The sequence below is a fragment of the Tupaia chinensis genome, unplaced genomic scaffold (genome assembly GCF_000334495.1).
Source record: "Tupaia chinensis unplaced genomic scaffold, TupChi_1.0 Scaffold145659_1, whole genome shotgun sequence".
Taxonomy (NCBI): domain Eukaryota; kingdom Metazoa; phylum Chordata; class Mammalia; order Scandentia; family Tupaiidae; genus Tupaia; species Tupaia belangeri.
In genome coordinates, this window is record NW_006205516.1 from 54,988 (window position 1) to 66,538 (window position 11,551).

At 50.6% G+C, this 11,551-nt stretch overlaps 1 protein-coding gene across 1 annotated transcript; it reads left to right on the forward strand.

Moving 5' to 3' along the window:
* The first annotated feature begins 3,614 nt into the window (after positions 1-3,614).
* On the forward strand, positions 3,615-9,325 carry LOC102502970 (homeobox protein ESX1-like). Its single transcript, XM_006168277.1, has 4 exons — positions 3,615-3,629; positions 3,710-4,065; positions 4,931-4,976; positions 8,946-9,325. Exons 1-4 carry the CDS (start codon positions 3,615-3,617, stop codon positions 9,234-9,236), a joined length of 708 nt encoding a protein of 235 aa, XP_006168339.1. The 3' UTR covers positions 9,237-9,325.
* Positions 9,326-11,551: the final 2,226 nt, after the last annotated feature.

An 11,551-nucleotide genomic window follows, 5' to 3' on the forward strand; every position in this document is an offset into this window, starting at 1 on the left:
TTAATTTAAATTTATTCATTTGTTTATTTTAATTTGACGAGAGAGAGAGAGAGAGAGAGAGAGAGAGAGAGAGAGAGAGAGAAAGAGAGAGAGGAGAGAGAGAGAGAGAGAGAGAGAAAGTGAGAAAGGAAGCCACCAAGCACCACATCCAGGACTTGAACTGAGCTCTGGCATGTGGGAGTCCAGCACACCCAACCATCATGCCCACTGCCAGCCCCACCTATCTCTCCTAGTTTGTATCTTTATATCATATTACATTTACTCAATATACCTTATATTACATTTCATCAATATACCTCTATTCTGCAAGAAAAAAGTTTTTCTGAGCATGAATAGACTGCATATTAGTGAAGTAAAATTATTTCCACATACATTATCATCCACAGACATGGAGACAACAGTTAACCACAGTCAGAATGACTAAGGTTTTAAAAAGAAAGAATTGTAATCACTGCAGTGGCCGTGGTGAAAAGGGGACTCTCCTGCACTGTCGGTGGGAACGTAAGTTAGTACAGCCTCCGTGAGGAATGATAAGAAAGTCCTTCAAAAAACTACAAATAGCATTACCATAGGTTTGAGCAATTCCACTCTGGGTATCTCCCCAAACCAAAGGAAAACAGTCCGACAGAAAAACGCTTGCACATCCACGTTGACTGCAGCATGTTTCACGGTTGCTAGGACTTGGAGTCAACCCAAATGCCCAAGATCCGATGAATGGATTGAGAAACTGAGGCACGTGCACTCTTTGGAATACAACTGGACCATAAAAAGCAGTGAGACCGGTCACCTGATAGAAAGTGGGTAAATACGGAAGATTTACTGCTAAAGCGAAGCAAGCCAGACTGTGAAAGACAGGCATTGTTAGTCCCCACTTAATTTATACCCAACATCTGCACTCTGTGGCAGAAACGGAAAGGTTGGAAGGGCTAACGGCAGGGAGGGTGACTGTAGATACTCGAATCCTATTCTTCAAGCAAACTTTCAGTCAGAGTGGAAAATGCATTCCCATAGGACATCAGGCAGTTGATGTCATAATAAGAAAAAACACGACACGCAACTTGCACGTCATTCAGACTTTAAACTGCAGTGGGGGGAGTTCACTTTTGTTGCTGAGACAGTTTCAGCCAATTATAATAATACCACGCCCCTTCTCATCAACTCAGGCTTTGTATATGTCAACTACGTGCCAAATTCTGGACAAAGTTTATTTCCCTGTCCTTATGCTCCCATTTTTAATATTCTTTCCGGTATCTTCCTCCCCTTAGGTACAGGCCTAGCTGATGAATTGCCCTGGACCCTGGCTAAAAAGGCTCCTGTCTGGTGACAGGGTAAAGAAACGTAGCTGTCACTCAGAATCCTGACAGCTGATTATCGCCGGGTGGCTCCCGCAGTACCGCCCCAACAGGAAGATGTTGGAAGAATGACCGTGGCCATGGGGGAAGCTGAATAGGGCAAAAGCTGAGCCCCATTGAAAGACAGGCTGAGAGGAGCGGCTTCTGCTAGAAAAGCCCTCCTTTCACCGGAAATGAAGAGTAACTAGAGGCCCGTGGACTTTCAGACAGAAATTGTCCTTGAAGTATGTCTAAGGGGTCATTCGTGCTCTGAAATCTCTGGAGACTGAAAACTATGGTATGTGGCCAGGGAGGAATTGTAAAGCTGCCTTAGGTTCATGCCACGTGTGGGTGAGATGAAATACAATTGAGAGGACAAACAATGCGTTTTGATGCTGGAAGATTCCGTAGCCCTAACAAAATCCACTTTTGGGTGTAAAATAAAGAGCAGTGTGGTAAAGAAAAAAATGGTATGTTCCCAGGTGCTGGGAGGTGCTCTGGTTCGTGGGCTACCAGGCAGCCTGAGGTCACCCGGGAGGCCTGGGCTTGATTCCTGGCTCGCCCTAAAAGACGAGGGCCTACCTGTAGTCTCGGTTACTCAGGAGGTTGACACAGGAGGGCTGGGCCCTAGCAAGGCCGCGTTTAAATTGATCTGAGTATGGCGTAGGGAGTAGTACGGCCATGGCGTAGGGAGACCCACATTCACATGGGAGCCCCAAGAATGGCTGAATGTCTGCTGCGAAATGCAGTTGATGCAAAGGGTGCTTGTGCAGGAAGTATTGTCAGGGTTACGTCCTACGTATTTCAGCTGCCTGATAATTCCGGACATTGGGTAGTCCTGGAGCATCTCCAAACTCTTCTTGAGAAAGTAACTCTACAGCCCTGACTCTGCCAGGCTGTGTTTACCTGACAGTAAATAAAAAGTATTTCTTCCTAAGTAAGAGCTCAGAAAGAAATTCTTTGACAATGGGAGGGGTCGAGGGAATGGGAGGGGCGCAGCGAGAATGGGGGAACCCACCCCAGCTCCATGGCACCATAGAGGGTAGGCAGCAGTGTGAATCCTTAGCCAGCACGCAGGCAAAACAAGTTGCTTTGTCCTCACTGCCCACCGAGGCAAAGACACGGCGCCCTGCACGTGAGGGGAGCTCAGTTGCTCTAAGCTCTGTGGGTTTTTGTCCATTTCCCCGCAACGTGGATCTATAGCTACAAGTCTGAAGCCCTGAGTGTCTCTAGGGGCGTGCTGTAATGTCGCAGAGTGCATCGGGGCAGTGGACCCACTCGGCAGCCCAGCCGCAAGCTCAAGGACACGGTGGGCTCTGATTTCAGCCTGTGCAAAATCCCAGAACAGGCAGCCTCCTGGCTAATCATAGATTTTTCCCTTCCCGGGCCACGTACTGACTAGTGGCCATGGAGGGCTCGGCCTAGAGATGCCCTCCAAACGTTTCTCCAAAGTCTCCGGAGCTAGTTGGAGTTGTCTCCGGATCTAGGTGGAGAGGGGTCGGCCTGATCGCACTCGGGAGCCCTATTCGGTGTGCCCAATGCGGCGTAGCGTCTTGCGCTGGGAGATCTCTGCCAAGTCGGGAATAATCAGCCAGGCACACCCGGGAGCCCATGCTGTGCATTTCGGACGTGCCCTCCTACTGTGCGCCACGCTCGGTGCTCCTGCAACTCCCGCCCCACGGCTGCCGCATGCGCAGCTGGTCAGATACTAGCGAGCGACAGGCCGAATAAAGCCAAGAGGGGGCGCTTGTAACAGGGACCTCTGAGACTCCGACGAGACGCCAGAAGACGAACCTTCTAGGCCACGGGAGCTCCAAGCCCAGAGTCTGCAGAAGCCACAGCGTCCTGGACCACGCTCCGGGTATGAAAGCCGCAAACCAGTCCAGCCACCATGTCGCCGGCTCCCTCAGCCTGGTGGTCAACGAGGACCAGGAGGAAATGCACGGTTAGTGCCCGGACGGGAGGACATGCGCCTTAGCGACCGACGTCCAGGAAACGGGTGTTCCCTGGGAGAGGCGACTGGACGGGGTGCCGTCCCCAGGCCACCACCTCTCGGGTCGCCCCCACCCCTCCCCACTCACCGTGGGCTCCCTCACGCTGGTCTTTCTCTTTGGGTTTCCTCCTTTCCAGATGCGCAGGCTGTGGAGCCCCAGCTGGACACAGAGGGAGGAGATGAGTTCGAGCCTGCCGTCGAAGCAGCAGCAGTAGGGGCCGAAGAGACAGGAGAAAATCGTGGCGGAGTTTCTGCAGAAGTTCCTGGCCCCCTCGACGACAAAAATCACGATGGAAGCGGTGACAGTAACCAGGAACCTGGGAGGGAGGAGCTGAAGCAGGAAAAGGCCGAGCCCCAGGAGCCCAAGTCCCAGATCCCGGAGCAGGAAGAGCCTGAGCAGGAGGAGCCTGAGCAGGAGGAAGGCGAGCAGGAGGAGCCGGAACCCCAGGAGCCAGAGCAGGAGGAGCGTGAGCAGGAGGAGCCCGAGCAGGAGGAGCCCAAGCGGGAGGAGCGTGAGCAGGAGGAGCCCGAGCAGGAGGAGCCCCAGCCCCAGGAGCCCGAGCAGGAGGAGCCAGGGCTGGAGGCATCAGGGCCAGCAGAGACGGACCTGGAGGCGGAGGCCCAGGCTCTACAGCTGAGGGGCAGGCGACAGTACCTGCGACGCACCTGGTACAACCTGCTGCAGCTGCAGGAGCGGGAATACATTTTTCAACCCGTTCAGTACCCCAATATTACAGCGAGGTAAGTGGCTCACGCTGGTTGGCCCCCATTTTGCAAGGAACATGTACCAGCCCAAATTCCTGTCCTCCCCTCCACTGCTGATACCGCTTAGAGCCTGGAGTCCCCCCAAACCCCAGCCCTCTTCTCGCCCCCTCTGCCCTAGGGTTCTTAGATGGGCGCTCTGGAGACTTTACATCACGATAAATCTTTTCGTGCCACATTGAAATGACTCGAACTGAGAAAGTTTGACCGGCACCTGTTATTATAAATAATGTCATGTTAACATTAAGGGAGGAGAAACAGCAAATGGTATACTGGTTACATCACTGGAGTCCCACGTAGTTGACTGCAGTTCAAGTCCTGGACCCGGCCGCTAAAACTCTACACGGGGCACCACGGGGCGAGCTCGGGTGGGTGCCCGAGATCCAGAAAGGAGAAATCAACTCTCACCCCTCGGGGGTCATTTCTCGCTTTCTGTCCCTCTGTCTCTCTGGCGAGTGCAGGCACTCTAGAGCAAAAATGTCTCTTTAGAAAAAATTAAGGCAGGGAAAAAGTTGAGATACCCAGGCATGCTGGAATGAGTGCAGGGATAGGTCCTACCATTATTTAAAATTTTAGTAAATCTGCGCATGGCAATTGCCTTTTGTTTTCACTTCTGTACTTCTTAAATACTACTTTGGGATATTTCTGATTGTTCCGCTTCCCCTTCAGTTGTGCACCTGAGGGAATATGGTCTGTAAATCACGCATCAGCTGCATATGACGGAACAGAGAGCCGAGTGGAGGGTGCGTGGTGGGAGTAGACCATAAGGCACAAATGAATGGACGTTCTATTTTCATTTCACCTGCAACACCAAGTACTGGACATCTGTGTTTTCTGTCCTCAGGAGGGAGCTTGCAAGACGCATGCATGTGACTGACGCCAGAGTGCAGGTCAGTAACCCCAAAGTCATTAGGCGCGCAGCCGTTCTAAACCCTGCTCCGGGACTCGGACTCCCTCATCCTGGACCTTGTCATGTTGGTGCATTTAGTTTTCTTGTCTGTGTTTGGGAAAGGAGTGTTGAACTTTGAGGTCTTGCAGGGTGGGCCATTGGATAAGGAAACCCCACTTTGCAGACATTTCCCATTAGCAGAGGAAGCATATTTTCCTAAAGGAGGAAATGGTGCACAGCTAACTTACTCCTTATTTACAAGTATGTGTATTTTCATGCATTTTAAATACAGCCAACTAAGTGTTCCAAATCATGAATTATTTATCTATTTTATACAGGATTGTATAAGTTATATGTCATATTGGTGTATCGAAAAGGTCATGACATATTTTTCTATGCAAAACTGCATCAGGACTTTTCCAACTTGCTTTTCTGCAGAGTGTGTGAGATGTCCACTTTCAAAGGAAGCCGAAAAACTCAGGGAAAAGGCAATCTGCTTTTGCAGAAATTGCCTGTCCCTTGGCTGGGTTTCCCTCGCCTCTCTCAATGGCGTTCTGCAGGAAAAATCACCCCCCATGCAGCAAATAAGCAAAATGATAGACTGCTCTCATCCTTTGCTGAGTGCTTCAGCATGAGTATCTCTCAAAAACTTCTTTTTGTTTTCAGTTTCGTATACAGCAAGTGCCCTCGCCGGACGTGATGTCTGTTTCTGTGTCTGTGCGTGTTTCCGTGTGTGTGTGTGTGTGTGTGTGTGTGTGTGTGTGTGTTGAAAGTTTCCTTAGGAGAGAGGGGGAAAGCCGTGGCGCATCCCCTTTTCCTCCGTTCTTCTCTTGATAGCTTAGGCACACACACATGTGCCTGGCATGATTCTCCAGCTGCCTGGCTGGGACGTGACCAGCACAGACGGCCGTGTGCTAACCAGCCTTCCTAACCACCATGCCACCTATTAGGCCTCACAAAACTTTTTGTCCCCTCTTTTGAATTTTAATTTACATTTAACCACATATTCCTTTTCAATGTACAACGTTGCTTTTCCCAACATGACTACTTAGTAGATGTTTCCCTTCCTAATTTGTAAATATACTAATAGCTGTTTATTGAAACCATCAGATTGCGTGACCAAACTCGTGTTTTTCTGTTTTCCTGTGCAAAAGCGTGTCATGTTTTCAGATGACCCAGCAATATTGGGAATAGGGCCCAAATGTCAGCCTTCACCGGTCAGCACGCATGAGGCACTGGTTGTGTGTCTGAACCTTTCACCTCTGCTCCTTTGCAGTCTCCCCAAAGCTGAGCACTGCTGCAATGGGAGTCTCAGGCTTCAAAAAGTTCACGGAAGATGCCTGTCTCACATTAGTCACCAAAGTCAACTCATGCTTTCATCCCGTTTGTTTATGAATGTTTTGAATTCCCCTCCAACATCCACGAGGGAGGAGGACTCTACACAGTAAGGTGGGAGAGGTAAAATGAAGTGTGAGACAGGGAGAAGAGGCTCCTTGTGCCAACAGCTTTGCAGTTTGAGAACTTCCAAAGGATTACAGAGAACAGAAACCTCGTTAGCTGGGGTGCTGAGGCAGAGTGAAGTCGGACAGGCTTTATCTTTGGCTTCGTCATAGTTGGCAGGGATGTAGGGAGTACTCTTCTGTGATGGTCCCCTCAGCAGTATAGCACCTCTTCGGAGACACCTCTTTGGACGGTCCTGCTTCAGGAATGCTGGTGGCATCTCCTGCTTGAAGAGTGGGGGCTAGCTGGCAGAAAATGTCCCACCAAGCTGGGCAACCGAGTCTCCTGTCTCAAAACCCAGGACAGTAGGGAGAACAGAGGAAGCTGACCTTGCCCTGAGCCCAGGAAGCTTTCCTGGTGAAGCAGGTTGGGCATCCGGACTTGGCAATGCCCGTTTACCCACAGACCCTTACGTGGGGAAAGATGTTTGAGAATTTTTTGTGACTCTGTTCGCACCTTTTCTTAAATTCTAAGCCAAAGAATCAAGACAGTATTTTGTGGTTCAGTGACTGTTGTTTCCCAGCAAGTCCAGCCCGAAGCTCCCTGGGGCCTCCATGACTAGCCCACCCACATGCAGCACCGTTGTTTTAACTCTCAGGACGTTTCACAAGGGCCGGCCCTCCTCTTTCCCACTATACCCGATGGCAGGTGAAAAAGCTACGAAGCAGGATACTGGGGAGAAGCAACCTGAAGCCCAGAAGGCTGATGCCAGTGGCAAGGTTAAAAAGGGTGACCCCAAGGCTAAAAAGCCCAAGAAGGGGAAGCCCCATTGCAGCTGAAACCCCATCCTAGTCCGGGGCATCGGCAGATATTCCCGGTCTGCCATGTATTCCAGGAACGCCGTTTACAAGAGGAAATACTCAGCCACCAAATCCAGGATCGAAAAGAAAAAGAAGGAGAAGGTTCTTGCCACTATCACAAATCCAGTGGGTGGAGACAAGAATGGTGGTACCCGGGTGGTTAAACTGCACAAAATGCCTAGGCATTATCCTACCGAAGATGTGCCTTGAAAGCTGTTGAGCCATTGCAAAAAAAAACTTACAAGAGCATTGCTGTCATATATCACACCACTAATAAGCCATCAGTAGTTGCCCATTACTTGTAAGATAGAATTTCAAACCCTCAAAGTCAAGACCTTTATTTCACCACAATGGTTTCATGGGTCCCAGCCTTTTCATAACTGAGGAGCCCTTTGCAATGATTCCTATGTATGAAAGTTCATGTTAGTCATAAACACTAATGTATACAAACATAATAATACTTTATAATTGATTTGTATCATGATAGCCTCCCCATGTGTTTGAAAATTATTGTACATACTACTTATGAGGCACATTTGAAATTCATTCTCCAGATAAAGCTTGGTGTGTGTGTGTGTGTGTGTGTGTGTGTTTGTGTGTATGTGTATATAAAAGAAGGGCCGGCCAATTGCACAGTAGTGAAGCCAGGCATGGAGAGTTCGCCACCTGTGGTTTGATTCCCGGCCTTTGCACTTTGAAAACTATGCTGGGTCTGTGTGTGTAGGCATATTCAAATCCTGAGGCCATGGAGAAATGGAAAAATGAGGATCCAAGCCCCATTGAGTGGGGGACGGTTCTCTCCTACTGTCCCGGTGAGCAAATTAAAGCAAAAACGGAGTCTTCAGACGAATGACCCATGAATTACCCTTGAGGGGGACATTTCTTTTAAAATCCAACATTCCCTTTTGAGGAATTACATTGCATTGAAGGTAAGTTCTTCCAAATAAGGACCATTGGCATTGGTATGACTTCAAAGGAACTTGCATTTTTTTTTGTTTTTGGCTCAGTAGGTCCCAGGAGCTCTGGGCTTTTCTTGGCTGGACTCTGGGTCAGAGCTTGTCAGAGGGGCTTGAGATGCGGTGAGGACTGCGGTCTGTAACCCTCTGGGGACAGTCCTGACCTGTGTCCTCCTGTGGCCCCTTGTGGAGGACCACCTATGTAGAGGGACAGCAGTCATATGGGATGCTGTGTACTGGGCACCAGGGAAGAGAGGCCCGGGCCTGTGCCACTTTCCTAATTGCGGGGCTAGTCGCCATGGTGCTCTCTTTCACCCACAGAACACCCCACCCGTGGCCCCACCGGAGCCTAAGAAAACACGAGAGACGGTTTCCCCAGGAGAGTCTCGGGCCTCACCAGAGCCTGAGACCACAGGAGAACCTGAGATCCCACCTGAGGCTAGTACCCCCCAAAGCCTGAGGGTCCCCCAGACTCTGAGAACCCCCAGAGGCTGGGGCCCCCCAAGCCATAAGCCAAGCCCAACCTTGGCTCATAGCTGGAGCTCCCTAAGGGAGGGGTGGCGTGGCCTTTCCTGAGATATTTTGGGGTCAAGAAGGAGAGTGTCCTGCTGAGTTCAAAACGCTGAGGACACAGAGTGGCCTGCTGTGTATGTTCCACCGTGACGGTGGGTGCTCCCTGTACTAACGCACTCCCTCTTTTCTCTCTGATTGAAGGTTTGGTTTAGGAATAGGAGAGCCAGGTGGAGGAGAGGCCAGAGGGCATGCAGGATCAGAAACGTGCCCCCCGTGGTCCAGAGCCAGCCTGTCGTCATCTTCTATGGTGTCTTCCTGAATCAGCCACACTGGATCTGTGTTCCCCAGGTCCCGCTGCTGCTCTGGCCTCCGCCGCTGGTCGTGCCGCTCTTTGTCTATCCTCCAATGGCCTTGCTTCTCCCGGCTGTGGGTCCCGATGGCCTGACCTGTTTCCTTATGATCTACTGGGTTTTCGTAGCCCCCCCTGTCTGAGGAATGTTCTCTGACATTTCTCTCCGGGTGGTTTGGGGCCAGGTTCACATGTCCCAGAGCCCCGCACCACGAGCAGTTGACCTATGACTTGCCGGTTACGCATATTGCGTACAGTCGCCTGTGACCTGTCTCACATGCAAGGACCAAGTCCTCGACCCATCGTTGAGGGCGTGATTTTGCGTTTCAATAAAGATGTGAATTCTAGGCGTGTTTTGTGTGTGACCTGGGCTTAGGAGATGGGAGTCGCCAAGGAATGCCATTCAGGCTGAATGTAGGAGGCATTCTGTCACGCAGTCACGTCCTCAGTCATCCCCAGGGGCCGTGCACAGTCACGCGTTTCCCAAGAGCCCAGGGCAGGGTTCCCCTGACCCTCACATCCTCTCCCCCTCTCCTCCAGCACCCTTCCTCACACCGCCCTGCCCCCCTGAGACCACAGACATGGGCAAGATGGGGCAGCTCGAGACGCTCAAGGGAGAACAGTGTGTTCCCAGGCAGGGCCGGGATCCTAGATCCAGAAGAGCTCAGACCCAGAACTGGACCGGAAGGGAGACTTCCTGAAAGGCTCCTCCCAGGGCTTTCTGGAGAAGTGGGGGCTGACGGTTCACCTGGGTCTCTCCAATTCTGTTCTCTGCCTTCCCTTGATGTGGAGGGGACATGGAGTAGGATCCGCTGTTCTGTGAGTTCACCTGGGTCTCTCCAAATTCCATTCATTTCCAATTAGCCATTTTCCTTTTGAGCTTCAGGTAGTCCTTCTGGGGGGACTGTGCATCTCTTGAGAACCTTCAGTTTGGGGAAGGGACTTAAAGTGACCTTAGGCAGCCGATGGAACTAGCGGGAAGGAAGAGGTCTGAGAGTAGCCAGTTTGGGGAGGCCTTAGGTTTCCCAAGAGAACGAGCCCACAGAGCAACGTATATACACGGGCAAAACTTATCATGCGGAATAGCCCGGCAGAACAACGGCATTCTAGGACTGTTGGCTCTACAATGCTTTCCATGGCGTCCTCCTGCTCCCGAGAATGAAAATTCCTTAGTTTGTCAGGCCAGTTTGCAAATGGGCAGCTGCAGCGTGAATCTCTTGTGCAGATCTGACCGAGATGGCCAGCACACGCTGTGACCAAACACACAAGGGAATGCCAAAAAGTTTGTGGAAAATTGACTTCAAGTACGAGTTTATTTGGGCACAAACTCTTTTGAAATGCATACGGAGTTTTTTCATAATATGCATTTCCACGATGCTTTTAAAGACCCCTCCTATTTCAGTTCATTGCCAACATTTAAAGAACTGATGATTTCAGAGCCAGCAAGCGATGTGGTGGTTAAGGCACCGGGCCTCCACGGGGCCAACTGCGGCTCGAGTCCCGGACCTGGCGACTTGACAATCGTGCCGGGCACGTGTGCCTGCATGCCCCAAATCCCAAGAGGAAAGAGGACTGCAGTGTGGCCAGGACGCCTTCAGGGTGGTTTGTCACTTTCCCTCTCACTGCGTCTCTGACAAGTGCACGTGTCCTATGAAAAGAAACCTTAAAATTTTTTTTAAAAAGCTGAAGGCTTCATAGAAATATTTGTTTTGACCAATCTTAGAAACTGAAAAATCTGGTGGTCCTGGACCAACATTCCCTTTGGAGGAGGGAATGTTCTTTCCCAGTTTTCCAGAGTCTCCACCCTGCTTGCTTCTGTCACCTAATAGGTTACCTACATGTCTGCCCCGGCCCGCGGGACCGTTGAACAGGTTCCCTGGGGGAGGGAGTGAGAGATGGGACAGACACGCGCACACACACTACGAGGTGCTGAGCAAGTCGTCATCTTCCGTCTACTTCCATTTATTGAGGAGAAATGGCGAGTTATATGCAGCTGGTGGGCACCAATTGGCTGCCCGGAATGCAAATGAGATACAACAGCATGAACCAATCATTGACGTGGGTGGATCTCTCCCGTTGCCTAGAAACCCAACCGCTTCCGGGGAGAACAGTTGGTCACATGATTTCTGAGAAACGATTTGCTCAGTGAGGAAGTGAAGCCTAATGGTTTCTAAGATGGTGGATAGCTCAAGATGGCGGATAGCTCAAGATGGCTTCCGTATGCAGTGCTCGCCACACATGTCCTTGACAGCATTCGAATTCGCAACCCTCATCACTACAGTTTTATTATGCAAACTGTCAGATGCATCTAGAAATATATGTATGTAAATATATATATATACACACACAGAGAGGGAGAGTTTGGGGATGACAATGATCTAGTTTCAAGAGTGATTCATAGGGGGAACCAGCAGTTAGCGTAATGGCTGTGTCGCTGGACTCCCACGTAGTCGACCGC

Coding starts and splice junctions, on each gene's coding strand:
- LOC102502970 (XM_006168277.1), top strand. Junction 4,066..4,930: donor TACCCCAATATTACAGCGAG/GTAAGTGGCTCA, acceptor TTCTGTCCTCAG/GAGGGAGCTTGCAAGACGCA. Junction 4,977..8,945: donor TGACTGACGCCAGAGTGCAG/GTCAGTAACCCC, acceptor CTCTGATTGAAG/GTTTGGTTTAGGAATAGGAG.